Consider the following 22,152-nt stretch of genomic DNA (forward strand, 5'->3'; position numbering starts at 1 on the left):
AGAGCAGACATGTCAAACACAAGGCCCGGGGGCCAGATCCGGCCCGCAGTGGTTTCATGTGGCCTGCGAAGCCATCCTGGAAACAGTGAGGGAACGGCCCCCACTGCCTTGGCCCTGGCCCAGAGACCCTCCTTCTGCCAGAGACCCTCAGATCTGTCCCACTCCTGCCCAGGCCCCCATAGGCACCCTTGATGCGAACGATGTAGAGCTGGCCACGCCCACCCAGTAGGCCATACGCACTCTAGCCACGCCCACCCAGTAGGCCATGCCCACCTAGGCCATGCCCACCCTGGCCATACCCACCCGGCCCCCTGAGGGCAACCGCAATGCTGATGCGGCCCTCAATGAAATTGCGTTTGACACCCCTGTTTTATTTTATTTTTTATTTATTTTAATTCCATTTATATCCCACCCTTCTCCGAAGACTCAGGGCGGCTTACAAGCTTAGCAGTAGCCTTCATTCTATGTATATGCCTGCTTATTAGGGCTTTCGCCCCCCTCCCCTCAAGCGGCATTATTACAAAGTCAGCTTATTGCCCCCAACAATCTGGGTTCTCATTTTACCTACCTCGGAAGGATGGAAGGCTGAGTCAACCTTGAGCCTGGTGGGATGCGAACCTGCACTAATTGCAGGCAGCTGGTGTTACTTAAGGAGGTATTAGCCCACTGCTCCACCAAGGAGCAGAAACTGGAAGAAGTTTTTTGTTGTATTTTGTTGTTTTTTGAAAGAAAATGGTAGGTTACTGTGTAAAGGAATATGAAACTGATTTACTTGTTTAAGCTCTAAAAACTCTTAATGAACCTTTACTGATTAAGATTGAATGATGAGGCTTTATTATTTCCTAGATAAAAGATAAAATATGGGATGAAGAAAATTTGGTTGAAAAGTTAGAGAAGGTGAAAAGTTACTGAAAAAGAACTTATCTTGATGAAGAACCAACTTCCTTTTTTTCTTTTTAAATATATTTTTCTTCCTCTCTCCTTATCTCTATACTTTTTTCTTTTTCTTAGTTTGTATTAGTTTTTTATCTTTGCATCTTAAACTTCAATAAAAAATATAAAAGGAATGTTCACCGCTACAGCATAATTGCATTTGAAACTTCCTGCATCTTTTACAGAACTCCTACATGCTTTAGTTTATTCTGTAGGTTTCCCAGTGCTCAGAATGCTGTATTGTCAGGGAATTGTGCAGCCGGTGTCCAAATGAAGTTATAGACTCTGACACAAACTTGTAGTTTTATATAAATATATTTTACTTTTTTTGTTGTTAGCTGCGAAGTCATGTCCGACCCATCACGATCCCATGGACAATGTTCCTCCAGGCCTTCCTGTCCTTTGCCATCTTCTGGAGTCCATTTAAGCTCACGCTTACTGCTTCAGTGACTCCATCCAGCCATCTCATTCTCTGTCGTCCCCTTCTTCTTTTGCCCTCAACCTTTCCCAGGATTAGGCTCTTCTCCAGTGAGTCCTTCCTTCTCACTTTGAAACTCAAAGTATTTAAGTTTCAACTTCAGGATCTGGCCTTCTAAAGAGCAGTCAGGGTTGACCTCCTCTAGGACTGACCGGTTTGATCAACTTGCAGTCCAAGGGACTCGCAGGAGTCTTCTCCAGCACCATAGTTTAATATTTTACATACACACATACATATATACATATATACGTATATACGTATATACATATGTGTGTGTGCGCGCTGCTCCAGCTACTAAAATTAAGCATCTTAACATATACCTCTAAATCTATATGCCTGCTTTTTATTTTACAATGCTGAAACTGTCAGCCTTCCCAGTTAGAGCAGATAGTGCTGTGACAGGTTCGAGGATCAAAGAGACTCAGACTTCTAGCGTGCCATGACTTTATTAGGAGGAAAACGTGGTCCAGAATGGGGGAACAAAGGGTACCAGTCCACCTTTATACCTGGCCAATAGAGTTAAACCCCTGCTTCCCGCCGGCGGGTCAGCCAATCTCTTTAAATCCGGCTCTCCCGCCGAACGCTGTCCCTTTAAATCCTGCTTTCCCACTGAACGCTGTTCCTGCCCGGAGCTGTCCAGCTCCGCGCTTCCTTCAATAGCTGTCACATGTCTATGCTATGCTGCATACGCTACACCCCTTCCCCCATAAGCCAGAACAATACCCTATTTCCATTTCCAACTTCTTCCCCCCCCCCTCAACATTCTATATACACATTGATTTCCCACAATCTTCCCCTGCCCCCTTACATTTGTACATATTCTGAGAGGTAGGCAGGAGTCCTGTGGGACCTGCCAGAACGCCTCAGGGGTTCTTTCCCCTCAGGCTCGGTGTTGTTTTTGAAGGCCTCTGGCCTGGGGCTGGGGATTTTCCTCAATTCAGGTGGTGATGTTCCCGGGGAAGGGAACTGCCGGTCCACCTGGGTCCTGTAGTTCTGTGTACTCCCAGGGCTTCCACCAGCTGAGGTAGTTCCATCACTCAGGTCCAGATGTTGGTGGGGTCGGGATTGTTCCAACCCCCGAGGATTGGGAAGTACTTCCCTGATTATTGTGTCCCTCTGGACCCTCTGAGTGGACTCAGGGTCAGGTAGGCCCCCCTGAATGTTGCTGTCAGGTCCTTTTTCAGGCGCTCGATGCCTGAGCTGATCAATGTGTCTCCTCCACTGGAGGCCCCCCTCCACCCCTATGATGTAAGACAGTGGCCCCGTTCGCTCCACCACTTCCCCCTGCACCCATGCATTCCCAGAACTGTAGCTCCTTGCCCACAGAGTCTCCCTTTGAAAATTCCCTGGTGACTTTTGGGTGGTCTGTGACTGCTGCTACTCTGTCAGGGTGTAGTCTGTCCAAGACGGTTGTGAGGCACCATCCCCAACGGAGTTCTGCTGGGCTCTTCCCGGTAGCAGTGCAGGGAGTGGTGTGTTGATGTAGTAAAAATTTGGCCAAGCGTTGTTTCCAGTTCCCTTGGATGATGCGCTTCAATGCGTCTTTTGTGGTGTGCACCATGGGTTCAGCCAAGCCATTAGTCGAGGGGTGAAAGGGAGCAGAGGTGACATGTCTAATCCCATGGGTCTTCAGAAAGGCCTGGAATTCCAAGGAGGTAAATCGTGGACCGTTATCAGAGACCAATACATCAGGAAGTGGCAAAGAGCCCCAAGAGCACCTGGACTGTCCCTGTTGTGGTCATGCTACTGACAGGTACCACCTCCAACCATTTGGAATGACTGTCAACCACTACCAAGAATGATTGGTTGTGCAAAGGCCCAGCATAGTCAATGTGAATCCTGGACCAGGGTGTGTGTGTTTCTTCCCATTTGTGGACTGGGGCGTGGGGCTGTGGTGGCCGCGATCTTTGGCAGGTGTAGCAGCCTGCTACCTGGTTCTCAATATCCTTGTCCAGGCCCGGCCACCACAGATAACTTCTTGCCAACGCCTTCATCTGCACTACCTCAGGGTGACCCTCATGTAATGAGTGTAACACCTTGTCTCTCAATGTGTGAGGTATGATGACCCAGCAACCCCACAATAGGCAGCCCCTGTGTGATGACAACTCGTGCCGCCTGGTGAAATATGCCGTGAATTCTGGCCCAGGAGATTTGTCTTGCCACTCCGTGCTCACCCACGTTTGGACCCTACTTAATATTTTATCTGTTGCTGTTTCAGCTGCAATGTCAGTGGCACTGAGAGGACATTCTGGCAGATCCTGAATGTTCAGTATTTGAGCTGCAGGAGCTGGGTCTGGTTCCATATTGTTTAAGGGCAGTCTGCTTAGGCCGTCAGCGTGGCCCATTTCCTTGCCCAGCTTGTGTACTAATTTACAGGAGTAAGCGGAAAGGAAAATGGACCACCGGAGCATTCTGGGTGACATGATCTGTGGGGTTTGCTTGTTGTGGTGAACAGACCAAGTAACGGTTTATGATCTGTAAAAATAGTGAAATCCCTACCATACAAATAGTTGTGGAATTTCTTTACTCCAGCAACTATTGCCAGGGTTTCCTTGTCTATTTGTACATAATTCCTCTCAGCCGCTGACAATGTCCTAGAGTAATAAGCAATAGGGACTTGTCTGCCATCCTTTTCCAGGTGGCTCAATACAGCCCCCACTCCATAGGGGGATGCATCACAAGCAATGCAAATTGGCTTGGTTTCTATAAAGTGGGTGATGGTGGCATTGCTTGCCAGGAGGTTTTTTAATGCCAGGAAGCTGGAATCATGTGTTTTGGTCCAGTTCCATGTGGAGTGCTTGTCCAATAACCTGTGCAAAGGTTCAGCAATAGATGCCTTGTGGGGTAAAAAAGTGTGATAAAAGTTAAGTAACCCCAGGAAAGCTTGCAGCTCCACCTTATTTTTTGGCGTGGGTGCCTCTTTGATTGCTTTCACCTTAGATGCTGCAGGGTGAACTCCCTGAGCATCAATTCTAAACCCCAAAAATTCTGTCTCTGGCACCCCAATGCTGCACTTATCCCTCTTGAGCTTAAGGCCAGCAGCACGGAATCTTTCCAAAACTGCCCGCAGACGTTCTGCCAGAACCTCCTCTGAGTCCCCAGCTATAAGGACATCGTCAAAGTATGGGCAGACTCCTGGTATTCCCTTTAGTGTATGCTCCATCACCTCTTGAAAGATGCCTGGAGCTACGCTAACTCTGAACTGCAACTGGTCTACCCGGAACGCCCCCTTGTGGGTGACTATTGTTTGTGCAGCTGACCGGGAGCTGTAAGTAAGCCTGAGCAAGATCTAGCTTGGCAAAGATTGTGCCTCCCTGGAGTGATGCAAGGATGCTGCTGAACGTGGCACAGGGTATGTATGTGGGTTTAATGCTTTATTGATCGAGCATTTATAATCAGTACAAATTCTGACGTCACCGTTTGCTTTGAGACGCGTGACAATGGGGGTTTCCCACTCTGCTCCCTCAACTGGATGCAGCACCACCTGCGCCACGAGCTTGTCAAGTTCCCGCTCAATTTTGTGTTTTAATGCGAACGGTACCCTCCGTGGCTTTATTTTAATGGGTTGTATGTTGAGGTTCAATTTAAATGTGATTGGTGGACCTGTGTATTTTCCCAGCGTTCCATCGAACACGTCTGCAAAAGCCTTACACACGGATTCGATGCTTTGCACTTGGGACTGTGTCTGGTAAATTCCGATAATGCAAATTCCCAGCGCTTTGAACCAGCTCAGCCCCAGCAAGCTAGTCCTTTGCCTCTTGACCACTAGGACGTCCAAAAACCCCTGGAACTCCCTGTACCTCACAGGAAAGGTAGCCTCCCCCCGGACTTGTATTGGGTAATTCTGAAAATCGGTGAGGGTGATGCTAGATGGTCTCAAGGGAACCCGCTGGCCACTCCGGCTGCAAATTAACTTATAGGTCTCATACGAAATGACTGAGACAGCGGATCCGGAGTCCAGCTCCATTTTACAGGGAACCCCTTGGAGATGCACCACTAGCTTAAATTTTTGGGGTGAGTAGTTGTCGAGCCCCCGTATTACACACCTCCCCTCTGCCCTCTGTGTGGCTGATGGACACGATGTGTTTCGGAGCCCCAGTACCTGACGCCAGGTGAGCTTCAGCATCCACCTCGTGCAGCGTGTCCCAGTTCCTGCTCAGGCAAACGGACGCGATGTGTCCCGTCTTGCCACACGCTCGGCATTTGGCCGTTCTGAACTTGCAGGCGGATCAATGATGGTTCCCCCCACAGCCGGCACATTTCTGCTTGGTCGAGCCGCACTTACAACCGGAGCATTTCCTGTCCTGGCCGTTGGCCGCAGCTGTGGACCATTAACCCCTCGAGCTATCGCGCTGTCCCGTCGGGTGGGGGGCTCTGAGCTGTAGCGTGTCCACCTCCATCTCCAGATCACCCATGCTGCTTCCTCCAGCCCCGTGCGTCTGATGGACGGTGATGCCCTGATTGCCTCGGTTGGTCTCAGTCATCTCTGGCTTCTCAGCTAACTCCCAGGCCAGTACTTCCTCCTGTACTTGCTTGAGAGTCAGACCTGGTCTGGCCAGCAGCTTCTGCCTCAATTTTCGGTCCCTGAGGCTGAAGACGATTCTGTCCCGCAACCTCCTTTCTAAATTGTCAAAGTTGCAAAGGCGAGCCACCTGTCAGACTGCAGCCATGAATGCCGACCCCGATTCACCCGGCAGCTGGTTCCTCTTTACAAACTCGAACGTCCATGCCATTTCCGACATATGCGGGTTAAAATACTGATTCAGTTTGTCCATGAGGTCATCGTACTTCACCTCCCCAATGGCCGTGAGCGAACACAGTCCCACTGCCACTTTATAAATGTCCTTTCCGCATGTGCTGAGTAGGGAGGCCACCTTTATCCTGTCCTCAGTGATGCGGTTTACTATGAAATAAAACTCTAGCTGCCTCACGAGCGCTTCCCATTCTTCGGGCTGGGTGCTATTGAAAACGGGAGCTAAACTGACTGGTGCCAAGGGGGCTTGACCGACCTGAGCCATGGGAGCCTAACCGTCCTAAGACATCTCGAGCGATCCAATCAATCCTGTTCCGCTTCAGGCGACGACTCCCTGCCAGACGGGGTGTCCTACCGCCCTTCGGAACAGCATCCCATCCTCATTGCCAATGCTGTGTCGGGTTCAAGGATCAAAGAGACTCAGACTTCTAGCGTACCATGACTTTATTAGGAGGAAAACGTGGTCCAGAATGGGGGAACAAAGGGTACCAATCCACCTTTATACCTGGCCAATAGAGTTAAACCCCTGCTTCCCGCCGGCGGGTCAGCCAATCTCTTTAAATCCGGCTCTCCCGCCAAATGCTGTCCCTTTAAATCCTGCTTTCCCGCGGAACGCTGTTCCTGCCCGGAGCTGTCCAGCTCCGCGCTTCCTTCAGTAGCTGTCACATGTGTATGCTATGTTGCATACACCAGAGATAGGAAACCAGAGGAGATGAGTGAATTCCACTTTATTGTAAGGTTGCATTAACAGAATCTTGCAAATCTGAAAGCAGAAACCCCCCACACTCTTTTTACAGCCTGATAGTTTAGAAAGGATGCTTTCTGAGGTTCTTTCCCTGCAAATGTCATGCAGCTGCAGTTTCTACCTCACCCTCCCTTCTCTGAACATTCCCTAAACAGCATCTCTTCTAACAGACTCCCAAGGTCACTCCTACATAACATTATAAAAACACAGGAAATTAATTCTGGAGGTCATTAGCCTTTTCTTGCATTGTCAACTTTGAACAAGAAGTTTACCCTTTATCCAACAAATATTGAAATATTTGGAACTTACTTCCATTGAATACAGTGGTGGTTACTTCTCAACAGAATGCCTAGGGCTGCGTTGCATTGCACTAATTCTGTTCATGTTGCTAAGAGAGATTCTGAGCTTCGGTTTTTAAAAAATGAGATGTCTCCAAGTGATGAAAAAAAGTTGCAGTGGACCAATTATCAAGTCTGTGAATATAAACTACAATTTTGAAGAATTTGGCTAAGGATATAAGCAATAACCAGAATTCTAAAAATCTTGGCTTTATTCTTCTCAGTTCCCAGGATGTGGCACTTCAGTTTCAGACATAATTTGCTCTCCCCTTTCAATGTAAGTCCTTGTTACTAGCACATTTCAATATAGTAATACCAAGTGATGCTTAGAAACTTTTATCCCAAACTTTTAATGCAAATTAGCAAATTTATTCAAAGTTAAGAATTAAACTCCAGTGATTTCATCTTTACATACTTCAAGCAAATGCTGCAACAGGATTGTTAGCATATCTAGAACACACACTGTAATGTTAGTGATATTACATCTTGCCAGATTAAAAGAAAAGGGGAAAGATCTCTGAAAAAAAAAATTCCACTAATCCTTTTGCCTAAAATGCCATAGACTGCTATCCTAGCCACAGCTCTGGTTTGAGAACTGACCCAGTTTCTAGGTAGCAAATTTTATCAGTGACATAGAACAAATCTACAGAGGCTGTATTTTGATTTACAGATGAGTTCTGCATTTATATTTCCTCCCTCTCTTCCTTTCAAAAATATATACACCGTGTGTGTGTGTGTGTGTGTGTGTGTGTGTTTTCCATACAAATTATTCCAAGTAATATATGCTAAATTCTGCAGAGCCCATTTGGCCAAAGACTAATAACCCCCCTTGGGAGCTGACACCAACTTTCAGCAATAGCCCACTGCTGCAGATTAGCACAGGAACATATGCTGCAGAGGCATCCAGCTTGCCTTACTCACATTAAGATTGTATTTTCACTATCTCACACAAATCTTTGTCTTTTTCATTCTGTTTTTATAGTGAAATAGAATAGAATAAATATTCTGGCACTTCAAATAAAAAAATGGAATTGATTTTTGTAACCATTGTAAAATTTTGCATCTCTAAGCTCACTCTATCAAATTCAAGATCGTTTTGTATTATTCATGGTAGCAAGTGTGCAACGTTTTCCCATTGTGCCGAGCTATTTACTTTCTTTTTAAATGAAATAACCCTCCTTCCTTCATCTGATCTTTTTAAAAGCTACATTCAGTTTTGGAGTCCGCAAAGGCAAATTGACAAAAAATAATAATACATTCAATGGAATATTAACAAATAGCCTAAAGCAGAAAATCATATCCACCCACGCATCATTAAAGTTACCTCAAGAAAGATATAATCCTATCAAAATGATAGGCTGCAGTTCAAATATTAACTAGCTGTTATGCTGCAATAATTATTCCACCTTTGCATATGCTATTATTTTTGCATCTCTGTGGAATACTTAAGTTAAGGAACTCCTTTTGTTTAAAAAAGAGACAAGCCATATAACACTTTTCTCCACTAAAAAATGCAAACCCGTATGTATCCATACAAGTTAAAAAAACATCAAGATCTAGTCTTTCTTTTAACTTTCAGCAATTATGTCTTTTCCAGAAAAAAAATGAGAACAGGCAGCTTTTTCTATGTAATTTCAGCAGTATCATATTGTGCATGCAGTCTAAAGATGAGAAAGTGGTTCAATACTTACTAAAAGCAGCCACTGCCAGAGCCAGCGTAACAATAATGGAGGCCCACGAAACCCACAATGCTTTCTTTCTGTAGTTTTGAGCTTCATGAGGTTTTAATCTTGTACTGCTTTCTAGTAAACCTGATAAGAAACAAAACGTATATCTATTGCTTTAGTCTTCTCTTTGCCACCAATTATAACTGGATTCGTACAGAATCTACCAGGTATGCCCTCTGTGTATTTGAATCTTACAGTAGAGGCCAATCAATCGTTTTATTACAAGTAAGGTGTGTTGATTCAGTTCTGAGCCTAGATTTCAATAAGGCTGAAGGAGCCTAATTACCACCTGGAGCATATTGTAATCACAAAGGAGGTTGCGTATATATGAAGGCTTCACATTATCCTTAAGCCTCTGCATTTACACTGCAATTCTTAATTAGCTATCAAAGCACAAAGGAATGCTTCCTTGGGATGCTGGTCAGTCAAAAACACAAACCTAAAAAGTAGCTCTGTGTGTGTGTGTCTGTGTTTGTGCGTGCATGTGTGTGTGAGAGGGAGGGGTGGGGAGAGAGAGAGAGAGATGACATATAGGTGATATTAGAATTTATTTCCATTTTATTATTTTATTTTTTCAGTTCTAGGTTTATTGTTATGTCTGCAAATTTAACTTGTCTATTTAACGACATTTGAAAAATTGTTCTTGGCTTTTCCTTAAATATTATTTTAATTTCTGGATAAAAAGCAAATCCCTACTTTAGTACCATTATCTTACATGGAAGCACAAATAGTCTTATCAAACCAAGACTAACTATCAAAGGATTAGACAAAGCCCTCTGAATTAGTGAATTCTATGATAAAAAGTACTACAGGTCTCTGTAACCAAGGCCTTAAGCAAAACTATTCATAAGATAATAAACTATAAATAAAAGTCTAATGTCTGTAATGGGTGGAAGACATACAACCCTTCTTTCTATACCATTTTTATAACTTAATATGCTTACTTTTACTAATTAAAATCAGTGCATTCTAATTGAAACTAAAATAACTGAATCTATTAAATTAAGCCAGGTAAAATAGGCACTACTCAGTTCTTTCAGTTTAAAGTGATTTAGTAGTTATTTAGTTACAACTGTTAATCCTTTAAAGACCCATGGCATATAAATAGACATATATGATAGACACCTTTGCAATTATATACAAACATGATATTCCTACCAGCTATACAGAAAAAAATATTTTCTTATATGCATCATACTTCTGAGCAAGTGTACAAAATTCCTCTAGAATAATGGTTCAAATAAGTTAAATTACAAAAGGCAATACAATACACATTATTTAAAGGCCACAATTCCTGGACAAAATTATTCTCTTTTTAAATAATTCTAAATGTTTTTATATCATAAAATTCTACTATGTATTGTGATGTAATTGTGTTTTATATATATATTTAAAAATAAATTTTATAATTTATTTCTGCTCACTTTATGAAATTGATACTACTTTATGTTGTATAAAACATCACATTTTATATTTTCTGATTATTTCTTGCTCTATTAATGGCATAAATTTCTCTGTTTTCTAACAAATGAGAGAAAATTTTTATAAATAATATCTTGAGAGACTGACTTTAAACTTTCTAAATGGGCTACGTATAAAACCTCCATGTATTGGGACCCAATGAAAAGCATCTGACAATTGCCTAGTGCAATTAGCAAACATTTAATGATAAAAAAAAATATTTCTAACATTTTCCTGGGAGCAAATACAGAAATAAGCTTAGGGGATTCTTTGTCTCCAACACACATTTATGTCCCCAACATGCAGTTATTTTCTCTTTTATCATTTTAGCTCCTCTTCCTCATATCTGACAAAATCTCTGCAGGAGCATATACTGCAAAAGGTAACAGTGGGAGGAGTATTCTTGGTTAAATAAAGACCATGCTATTCCTGGACTCAAACGCTTGAAATTGGACCTTACATAGAGTTAATACATTCCCCGTGAGTTCCAAAGTAATAAGCAAGTTACCTCCTGATTTTAACTACTTTTCATTTAAAAACTGACACACCACCTCATTCACCACCCTCAATTTTACACAATGGAACTAACTACTGCCAGAACATTAGGGGGGGGGGGAACAAATCTAAAAGAAGCCATTGAAAAGAAGAATTAGAAACAATGACTGAAAGAAAAGAGCAGCGAGGAATAAGTTCAAAGGAATGTCTGGATTCAAAGGGAACTTCCTTGCCATGGTGGGAGATGGAGAGGGGGAGATTGAAAGAAAGCGGGAGGGAAGAATATGCAAAGCCAGTGAATAGGCATGTGCAGGGCAGGTGCCACCACAGGCAGGAGACAATAGACCAAGTGTCCCTTCCCTGTAAGGAAGGGTGGAAGATGGATACACAGCGTCCTTTCTTTGCAATGAAGGATGCTGCCTGCTTGCAAGTCAGGGAAGGCATTCGGATTTGCATTTTTGCCTGCTAGCCTTCAAGCACACCCATTTTTTAAAAAAAAAACTGGGTGGCATGTGATGTTTTTATTTTTCTATCCTGGTAGATGCTTTTCTGCATATTTTCAAATAAGGGGAAGGGGGGGGAATCAGGAAGATATGCAGGAACCAACTCCAGCTGCCTAGACGGGAAAACGGTTTTTTTTTTTTTGTTTAGGAGGGAGAAGTCAACGGAGGCCCTCAGGTCGGTGTGTTTACAGGTGAAGACGGCGTGGGGTCTCAGGGACTCCCCTAAAACGATTTCTTGTCGCCTAAACTCGTCTTAACAGCAGCGTTAACACAGCGCCTCAGGAACGCCAGCCAGGACGGGAGTGGGCAAAGCGAGGCTAGTGAGGAGGGGAGGGGCGAATTGGGCCAGAGAGATGGAGATTTTGAGGAGGGGGGGTGAAAGGTCATAGGGTTTTGGAAGTAAAGGACGGCGCGGACCCGAGCGAGTCCCAGGCCAGGCAATCGTTAACCGAGGACGAGCCGCAGGAGGAAGGCATCCCTCGGGGGGGGGGGGCGACCAAGCGACCTAAGCAAAATGTAGCTCTGCGCAAAGGAGGGCGCGCGCCGGCCGTCGGCGGGAAGAGTTGAGGAGGGCTGTGTGGGGCTTCGCTGAAGCGGCTCTGAAGCGAAGCGGAAATCAGGGGAGGGCCGGACAAGGCGCCGACTACAGAAACTCAATTGGGAGAGGGGGTGGGGGAAAGGGGAGGGGGGGCTCTCTTCTGTGGAGAAGCGCCAATCAATCAATCAACCAAGCGGGGCTCCCTCAGAAGTCGCCGGGGAGAATGCGCGCCGCGCGCCACAGGGCTTTGGGGGGAAAAGCGGCAACTTAAGCAGGGCTCGAACGCCGGGAGAGGCGAGAAAAAAAGAAGCGGAGAAAGGGTGGGTGGGTGGGTGAGTGAGTGAGGGGTGGGTGGGGCAACGGGCGCCGCAGGCTTGGACCTGGGACGAGGCGGCGGCGGGCGGCGTCCCCGGACCGAAGGGCTCACCTCTATCTTCCACCTCTTCGCTGAATTGGACGTCCTCCCCGACGCGCAGGTGCTCGCCTTGTTGCAGCTCGAGGGCCGGATAAGCCGGCGTGGGAGCGGTGCCGGGAGGCTGCAAAATGGTGGGTTCTGGGGTGCTACCCAGCTCGTCCCCGACTGGAAATGCCTCCATGGTTAGCTGAGCGAGAAGATGGGAAGCGGAGCAACGAAAGAAGGCGGTGGCGCCAGGAGGAGGAGGAGGAGGAGAAAGAGCGCGGGGGAGGGAGAGAGGAAACACTTAGAACCGGACGGACGGACGGACGAACGGAGAGGCGGGCGAACTGCCTCTCGCCTAGCTTTCCCCCGGCCGCCGCTCTGCCTCGCCAGTCAACCGCAGGTGGAAGCCGCCAGCAATCCGCTTGGCCGCGGAGCTCCTCCTCCCCTTGGCGAGGCGGCCGCGGAGCGTGCAAACTCTTCCCGGGCTGAGGGGCGCAGGAGATTTGGGAAGGCGGGGGGGGGATGTCCTAACTCCAGAAGAGCCTCGCTCGGTGCAGAGCTCCTGCCTGGCGCACGCCGCCACGCCCTCCTCCACGCCTCCCAATCGGAAGCTGTTGGCCCCACGCGCCCAACTCCCTGAAAAGCTGGACATTAAAGGGAATTGCTGGGACCGGCCGCGTGCCGCAGCCCTCCCCACTTTGGAAATGCCTTAGTTCGGAGTTTTCCCCCTCGGCTTCTTAACTAGCGGTAGTAAGCGAAGGTTATCGCACCTTGGCTGAAACGCTCCCGAAGACCCGTAAGGTTGGATGACGTTGGCACCAACGCGAGGGGGAATATTTATAACTCAGGGTTGAAATGAGGGGGTCCTTGGTGCTCTCGGAGCTTTGTGGTTTTCATGCAGACATTTCATTACCCAAGTTTTTGGGTAATGAAACATCTGCATAACAACCACCCAGCTCAGAGAACACCAAGGACCCCACATTGGGACCAAAGTAATACTAGCAGTTGTCCCAGTTTCCCCACTCTGCTATACCCTCAATATATTAAATTTATATGCTGCCCCATTCCCAATGACGGCGTCCTCCCAGTTAAGGCAGCCCAGCTGACTTTTCTTCCAAAGCACCAGGTGATTATGCTGGAATAAGGAATGAACTTCCAGTGCAACTCTGCAAATGTTGAGAGCTCCAAATCCTCTAGTTTAACACACCCGGTAGCTCCTTAAATGTATTAGACTCACAACCTCAAATGCAGAACCTATCTTTTCACAGCTAGAGATTTAACAGAAGGAGGGAAGGCTGAACCTGCAACTGGTCCATCTTCATTTTGGTTAGTGGAGTCAGATTGGTTAGTGAAACCCATCCAGCTATTGCCAGGGGCTTGAATAGGAAAAGAAGAAGAATGGTAATGTTTTGGACTGTAGTCTACAGTCTCCATCTTCTACATGGACTTCTTTGGTGTCAGAGTGCATGCAAAAAGGATGCAGCTCAATGAAAAGACACGAGTAGTAAAACTTAAGGCAACCTACACCTTTGTAAGAAGTCAGTGCATACTCCAACCAAAGCAATGATAAGTATAAGAGCGATGGGTTCTGTTATCCCAGACGCTCATTTAGAACCGTTCTGCTTCATTGTGTGTATTCAAAATATTGTATCCCATTTTGATAACTAGTCATTAAGCTGTAGTTTACTGATTTAGGATTAACTAAATCAGGGTCCCCAAGCCCTGGTACATGGAGCAGCACGGGGCTGCAGCATGCCAGAAACTGGGCCATACAAACAAGCTAGGTTCCATCCATGGGATGCAGGCACCACACAAAACCACGCCCCCTCTGGTCCACCGAAAACCTCTCTCCATGGAACTAGTTCCTGGTGCCCAAAAGGTTGGGGCCACTGAACTAAATCAATATAATTAGCTAGGTTCCCCACACACACACATACTATTCTGACTTTACCATCCAACCCCCATTTCTTGGGGAATGAACTTTACTGAAATTATTGGGCTTTTATTTTATCCAAAAATAACTATAAATGTAATATTTCCCTTGATTCAAGTTTGAATGATCATCATCATCATTACTATTATTATTAAACTTGTAGGCCATCCAGCTCCCAACAATTCTGGGTAGCTCACAACAAGTCATGAAGAAATTACAATAAAATCAATGAAAGATAATAAACACAACAGGCCAGATGGAATGAAGCAAATTCAAAGGGTCTCAGTCTCCCATGCTGAAGGTCTGGGTGAAGAGCCAGGACTTCACAGCTTTTCTAAACAACAACAAAGTGGGGGCCATTTGGATCTTGGGGAGAACCTCATTCCAGAGGGCTTTGTGGGCATTTTAATGCATTTTCCTTGGCAACAGTATTGATGTGGCTTACCCTTCCTGCTTTCAGGTTTCTTTCTGACTTCTCAATCTAAGCCACACCCAAGGGCAGCTGAGAGCTATACTCCAGGAAATGGTGTTATCTAATAAAATTTTTCTTCTTTGCTACTTGCAAAGATAAGCAGGATCCTTTTGGAGGAAACTCTGAAAATCTTAGAATAATAGTAAAGCCCTGAGTGAGGAAAATGGAAAGAGACAGTTTTTCATAAAGTTACATGAACTTTGTTTGCACAACAGGCTTACCTGTATTAAAGTAAGTTAGTTGAATCATGGTTTGTTGCAATAATCCAATTGCTTGCATTTATAAGACACTGAACAATATGCTAACGTTAATTTTTTCATTACATAGACACAAGAAACAGGGTATGTTTGAATGAATGAACCACGAAGTAGTCAACTGGATATTAGGTAACACATTGTTCAAATCCATGTTACATAGTTGGCTTATGTATCTTAGGTTAATTGAGATTATTTAAATTAACCATGGTCATGTATACCCATAATTTTACTCATAACCTGCATGATGATGATGATGATGCATATTAGATTCAAGTCCTTTTGACTCCTTTGTAGTTACTATATTATGGGAAGCTGACTCTGGTTTGCTGAAACTTACTTCAAGGTAAAGAACAGGATTGACATCTTCATCTCTTAGCAAGATTGAAAATCTGCCCTCTGAAAATCTGTGTTTCTGAATAATTATTAGCCATTATTAGCAGTTTAAAAAATGAGCTTAAAAATAAACTTGATAGCTCAAACACATCTTGTGCTTTTAGAACAAGGATGTACTTGCCTGTACAGTCAGCATTTCCATTAATGAGAGAGAGTTGGGCTTTTGTAGAAGTCATTTAGGAGTGTTTGTCAGAATCCAGTTATATTTCATTTCTATCTATCTTCTCTGATTTAAAACCAATCCTTACTATCTCTTGGATTCTGTCATACTAAAAAAAGGGGAGAGGGTATGCATGGGGTTTTACTATTTTCATTTCCTGTATTCACTACAAAGTGACCTTTTGTTGATTCCCTTCGGGTCTGCTAACCATAACAATGTGGCCATCTGCCTTTCATCCTATGCTCCTCTGAAGCTCTTCTCTTTACCGATAGCGAGGGAAAAGGAGAGGGGGAAAGATGCAACACCTGGAATCAGGGTAATAAGAGGAAAAAGGAGAGGGGGAAAGATGCAACACCTGGAATCAGGGTAATAAGAGGATTGAATGATCGTGCTGACAGAGCCAGACTGATGTTATCTTTCCTGAAGTTGACACCTAGAAATCTGCTGGTTTGAATCGCCTGGAAGAACTGCGGGGTGGTGGGGCTGCTTGGAAACACTTTAAAACATTGAATGGAGGGGGATCCCTCAGATCCTGTCTAGCATGCCTTCAGTCAATTTCTCTTAATAAAAATTCCTGTTGGAAGAAACTGTCTCCAAGAGTTCTGTTTTCTTAAGATCTAGATTGAAGTGGATCCTTACATTAAGCAGGATCTGCAATAATAGTCAACCTGGAAGGGAGAACCTTGCCGGGAGACTTTGCAAAAAATACAATGTCAGACAACGAGGCAGGGAAAGAAGAAACTCTCCCGGAGAGGGAGCCATTTCCCCAACTGAAAAACTGCCATCTGTCGGGATCTGAAATGTCATACTCCTCAGGGGAAGAGGTGGTGGAGATGCGTAACCACAAACCTCAGTGGTCAATGGGCATTGGAAAGAAAAGCAAGTGGGAAAAGAAATCAAGAAAGGTGACCCTGAGACAGGGGCCCAACCAACCAGAATGGAAGCAGGAGATGGAAAAATCCCTGCACGTAAGCGAAGAGGAAGTTGGGCATAGCACTCGAACTGGATCCTAGAGAAAGCTATCGACCTGATGAAAAGAACCCTCGGCTCCCATGGGGAGGAGAGTTCTGAGCCCCACGGCCTCACTAGCACCCAGAGCTGCAGCTGGAGAGACACTGAGGGGGAATTGGAACCTGCAGTCCCGGGGACATCCACTGATCCAGTAGCAACCATTTCAGCAGCCCCCACTCCCCACCGAACCACAGATGGTGATCGGAATGGAAGACAATACCACCGACGACAAAGGCACCGATCCATTCAAAGACTCCTGCCACTGGATGCAAAATTCAAGGGGGAGCCGACACACTTGGGGTTTTTCCTAACCCAAGCCCTCAACTACATGCAAGAATATGGCCGGCACATCCCCAGCGACAAAGCCCATATCCGGATCGTGCAATCTGCTCTGGATGGACCAGCTGCAGACTGGGTGGTGAATTTGCATGACTCCGATGCCCCAGAGCTCAACGACTTCAACCATTTCATGTCCTCTCTGAGAAGGTGATTTGAGGACCCCATTGCTGATCGCAAAGCCCATGAAAGAATCAAAACAATGAGGCAAGGCAGATGCCCAGTAGTCGAATATACTCAAGAATTCCGGGCCATTGCCAGCAGCTAAACTGGCCGGAAGACATTCTCCTTAGCCATTTCAAAGACAGCCTAAATTATGACATATATGACGCATGCCTACCCCGAGGGGACCCACACCAACTTGACAAATGGTACATCCTGGCAAAGGAAGCAGAGATCGACCTACTGAAGAGGCACCGCCGAGGAAAACAATGGAGCCGCTCACCACCCAAGCCGATGCACAAGCAGCGAAGCCACCAGCTATGGTCAAGAAGCCAACGGGCTGTTTCAAATGTGAGAGAGAGGGGCATTGGGCCATGAATGCCACTCGAAAGCCCCCCCAGCACAACCCAGACAGATCACCGGCCAGCAAATCTGGGAAGTCCCCAGCGAAGCCAAAAGAATCCGCCATTAAAGTGATAGAGACTGTGGAATCCCCAACCTCTGCTCAACACGCGGAAGGAACTCCAGCCTACACCGCACGTCCAGTGGATGCCTCAGACGACAGCTCAGAGGGTGAACTGAAGAACTGCAGGGTGGGTGGGCTGCTTGAAAACACTTTAAAACATTGAATGGTGGTGGGATCCCTCAGATCCTGTCTAGCATGCCTTCAGTCAATTTCTCTTTTAATAAAAATTCCTGTTGGAAGAAACAGTTTCCAAGAGTTCTGTTTTCTTATGATGTAGATTGAAGTGGGTCCTTACTGTGTTTGCACTGTGAACTCTGAATATAACAGTGTTTTGAATAGAATTCTGAAACTAATACCCAAGGTAGATTACACTAAAATTTTAAACAAATATATTAAATGGAAAAATGTGATTATGCAAAAAATATGTTTTAGTTAAACTAAAGCCCAATTTATTTTAAGATTTCAATGTTGTGTAAGAAGTGTTAAAGGAGGGAGTTTCTAGAACAGAGGTGGGCAACTATGGACTTCAATTCCCAGAATTCCTGAGCCAGCCCTATAAATGAAGTGTTACAGGTCTTAAAAGTTGCCATAGTTGCCTTCTTCTGTACTAGAGAGTATATCATTAGGTTAGATTTGTACAATATGCTGATCCTAGATATGGTCTGCTGGTTGCATAAATCTCTTATTCCTTCAGCACTGGAACATATAAAAAGAACAATTAATGTCTGTGAAAAAAGAGATTTCAGCAGAAGTAGCTCTCTAGCAAATTGCATGGGCTAAAATGTCCCTTTCATCTAATTGGCCATTCTCTACATTTTCCATCCTAAATCTGGGTCTCTATTAGCTGTTTACTGATGGTAATGTTACATGTAATTATGTTACTGAATTTCATCTGCTAGCTTTTCTTGTATTTTTTTTAAGTTTTGAACAGATATCATTTAGGTACTTGTATTATTTAAGCTGTATCATAAATACATTTATCAAATCGTAAATACCACTGAATCCTGTGACCTCCTAAATCAGATAGTAGCATTGAGGACTCTATACTCTACTATGCCTATGTGAATTATTCTTACACAGTATGTACTATTTGGTGTACTCAGTTGACAGTTTCACTCATGCCCGTCCCCCACTTCATATATTTATTTACACATTAACACTGTTTTTTAAAAATATGTTTTGTTACGATTGTTTTGCAATAAAGTAGTCTATGATGGTACTCAAAATTGAGATTTCAAATAAAGGATGCTCTGATTCCAAATTCTGCTATTAGCTCCATACCAAATAAAAAGGCCAAAACCTAAAAGAACAAAAAAAATCATGAAGTAATTCTATGTATCTCAAAGTTTTGGACTTACTCAAGGGTGTGAATACAGCCTCTGGAATTGGGAAATATGTAAACACAGTTACACTAATAAGTGTATAAATTGTTCACACATCACACTAAATCATAATGTGGCTGTTTATTTGTGCTTCAGCATGTTGGGTGAAGCCAGCTATTAGTTTTTAAAGCACATATTTTGCTTGTTTGTGAAGTATGTAAATTATGATGCTTAACTATTTAAGGAGTCCATGAGTTAGCATAGTTTACCTGTTCTCTAAAGCTGTGTTCTTACTTCATGTAAGCAGTAATGTGGCTTACTGATTTGTAATTTTAATTGTTGTGTGAATCTACTCAATTGCAGTTTATATGTTACTATATATGTTGACGGCAGTGAGAAACCTATATGCACAAAGATTGAAAGATACATTAATTACCACAATGGAAGAATAGATGGTAAAGGCAGTAAGAGTTGGTGAGATGGCAAAATTGATTCCTTTAATTAAAGAGAAGAATCTGTCTAGTTTTATTTTTACTTGGAAACCGCTTCTGGACTTTGGACACACAACTGAAAAAAATGAAACTTTGATTTTAAGTTTTAATGACTACATTGACTTTGTTGCTATAGAAATGATTAGAAGTGGAAAGCAAAAGGTTGAGCAAAAGGTACTCTCCTGAAAAAAACAGCTGGAAGTCACCACTTGTTTTTCTTCCTTTGCACCTCTCTTCTTTGTCTTTTCTGAGTTTTGTTTCTATTTCTATTTCATCTCACAACAAATCTCAATAAAAATTTGAAACACGGCTTATTCTATAAACCATCTTTAAACAAATTCCAGCTTAGCAGAGTGCAGGAACTGTCCAAGTCTGTCAACCTCTTATTTACCATGAGTGCCAATAATGGTTTTGGTAAACAGGTGAAACGGAGCCATTATAACAGATCCTTCCTTCCTTCTCCACCACTTTCTGTGACCCATATCAGTTTTGGAGGGTAGAAAAATTCTCAAGACTTTATTTTGGGAAGCAGAAAAAGGAAGGCCATCTTGTTCTGAAGATTACATTTGGCTATAGAGTTAATTTGCACCTAGAGAATTAAAGCAGTCGATTTACATGATTAGACTGAAATTAAGGGAATCGCTTGGTGCCAGCCCCTCTGACATTAGGCAGGTAGTTGTTGTTAGCTGCGAAGTCATATCCAACCCATCGCGACCCTATGGACAACATTCCTCCAAGCCTTCCTGTCCTCTACCATCTTCTGGAGTCCATTTAAGCTCACGCCTACCACTTCAGTGACTCCATCCAGCCACCTCATTCTCTGTCGTCCCCTTCTTCTATTGCCCTCAATCTTTCTCGGCATTAGGCTCTTCTCCAGTGAGTCCTTCCTTCTCATTAGGTGGCCAAAGTATTTGAGTTTTAGCTTCAGGATCTGGCCTTCTAAAGAGCAGTCAGGGTTGATCTCCTCTAGGACTGACTGATTTGATCGCCTTGCAGTCCATGGGACTCGCAGGAGTCTTCTCCAGCACCATAGTTCAAGGGCCTCAATTCTTTGGTGCTCAGCCTTTCTTATCGTCCAACTTTCACTGCCATACATTGCAAATGGGAAGACCATCTAATAGTTTCATATGGTGAAGCTCGAGGGAAAGGAATGAGGGAGATGCAAAGTTTATACCAAAAAAGAAGCATCAGTGGGATGCAATCCTCAAGTGCAGCATGGTAGGTACACTACATAGTCCTCTCTGCCTCATATATTTTGACTTGGATTTCTCATGCTGGTTGTATTTCTACCATAGGCCAACCAAAGCCTAAATGAAGCATGATCTATAGAACTGACTGGTTCAATACCATAAATTAATGACGGTGGTCAAATTTGTGACTCGCTATGTCACACCCAATCAAGCCCATTTTAACTTTACATATTGTGCAAACTCATCCAGTTGCCTATTGGAGTTCCAAGCCATCAGGGCTGGGGTTAAAACGCCACACCTCTTGTGTATTTTGCATGGGATTTACAAGATTATTGTGAATGAGTCTTTATGAATCTTGGCTATATCATTAAAACAAGTTTATAAGCATCCAATGGAGGAAGTTAGAATAATATTGTATTTTTATATTTACCAAATCCAGCAAAGAACATGACTACTTTCCAAAAATAATTGTATCAGTTAAAGGAATATTGCTACATTTAAATTTCAACAAAATAGCCAGCGCAATAAAATAATTACAATAGTTCCAGTTGGTTGGTTCACATATGCAATAGGAGAAATAATTACCCAAAAAATGGTTTTGTCTTACCAGTTGATTAACTAATAATAAAAGAATTCAGAAAGACTCTGAAATCTACTTTTTGTAGAATTCAACCTCTTAAGACTTTGCCAGCTGTTCACATCACCATCTGATGGGAAGTAATAAATAAAAGCCTCAGAAGTGTTCTTAAAATACAGTATGTGCCATGTTATCATCAATTCAAACTAGTATGGTATAAAAAAGGCCAAGCGTTACATTACAGATACTTGGAAACATTTTATTTGTCTATCAGCAGTACCCAAGTTCTAAAGGACAAAGCACTTTGGTAAACTTTGACAGGAAAGTAGTTAAGTAAGTTTGTTGGTAGCCATTTAAAGAAGCAGAAGCAGAAACAGTAATTTTGAGTTAATGGCGTATTATGTGACTTTTGCCTAGTCTGTCCTCTCCTCCTCCTCCTGTCTCTCAAGAGTATTCTCACGGACCATTAGAGTAAAAACCAAAATATCCAAGATATTTCCACTTCTCCTAGCTTTCTTTAAAACATATTACAGGCAGGGTGAAAGCTGTGAACCATAAACCCAAAGCTTTAGCTGTGTCCCTGCATAACAGATACAGTGCCCTTGCTGACCTTAACAGGGACATTAAGGAAACAGGTCAAGGTAATTGTGATAACTCAAATAAGCAGGGGACCATGGTCCGAGATGAACTTGTTTCTGACAGGGAGAAGTATGAATCAGGTATTACACATCAGTCATGCAAGAAAAGAAAGGTACCCAAAAAGAGAAGCCACCTTCTGGTTGGTGACTCAATTATAAGGGATGTTAATTTAGGAAAGGATACAGAGGTTTCAAAAGAGGTCAGCTGTCTTCCAGGTGCTACTGCCAGTAGGGACAAGAAGCGTATTTTCAAAATAGTCAACAATGCCAGCAAAAACTGTGATGTGGATGCCATTGTACATCTTGGCACTAACGATCTGTCCCAAAATGATGTACTCTCTGTGCAGAATGATTTCCAGAGCTTGGGAAAGGA

The 22,152-nt window shown here is 43.9% G+C and overlaps 2 protein-coding genes across 2 annotated transcripts in view; one reads left to right on the forward strand and one right to left on the reverse strand.

Annotated features, from left to right (window-relative positions):
• The window catches only part of TMEM163 (transmembrane protein 163), a gene marked incomplete at both ends in the record, with an annotated part of 104,235 nt that extends 91,668 nt beyond the window's left edge, over window positions 1-12,567 (reverse strand). Inside the window, 2 exons of the mRNA XM_081342096.1 lie at window positions 8,939-9,058; window positions 12,399-12,567. Coding sequence (XP_081198222.1) covers window positions 8,939-9,058; window positions 12,399-12,567 — 289 coding nt within the window. The remainder of the gene's footprint in view (window positions 1-8,938; window positions 9,059-12,398) is intronic.
• Window positions 12,558-22,152, forward strand: part of ACMSD (aminocarboxymuconate semialdehyde decarboxylase) — a gene marked incomplete at both ends in the record, with an annotated part of 67,103 nt that continues 57,508 nt past the window's right edge. The window contains 2 exon segments of the mRNA XM_081342086.1: window positions 12,558-12,656; window positions 12,658-12,771. Coding sequence (XP_081198212.1) covers window positions 12,558-12,656; window positions 12,658-12,771 — 213 coding nt within the window.

This window comes from Vipera berus, assembly GCF_964194415.1.
Source record: "Vipera berus genome assembly, chromosome: 1".
Classification (NCBI taxonomy): Eukaryota; Metazoa; Chordata; class Lepidosauria; order Squamata; family Viperidae; genus Vipera; species Vipera berus.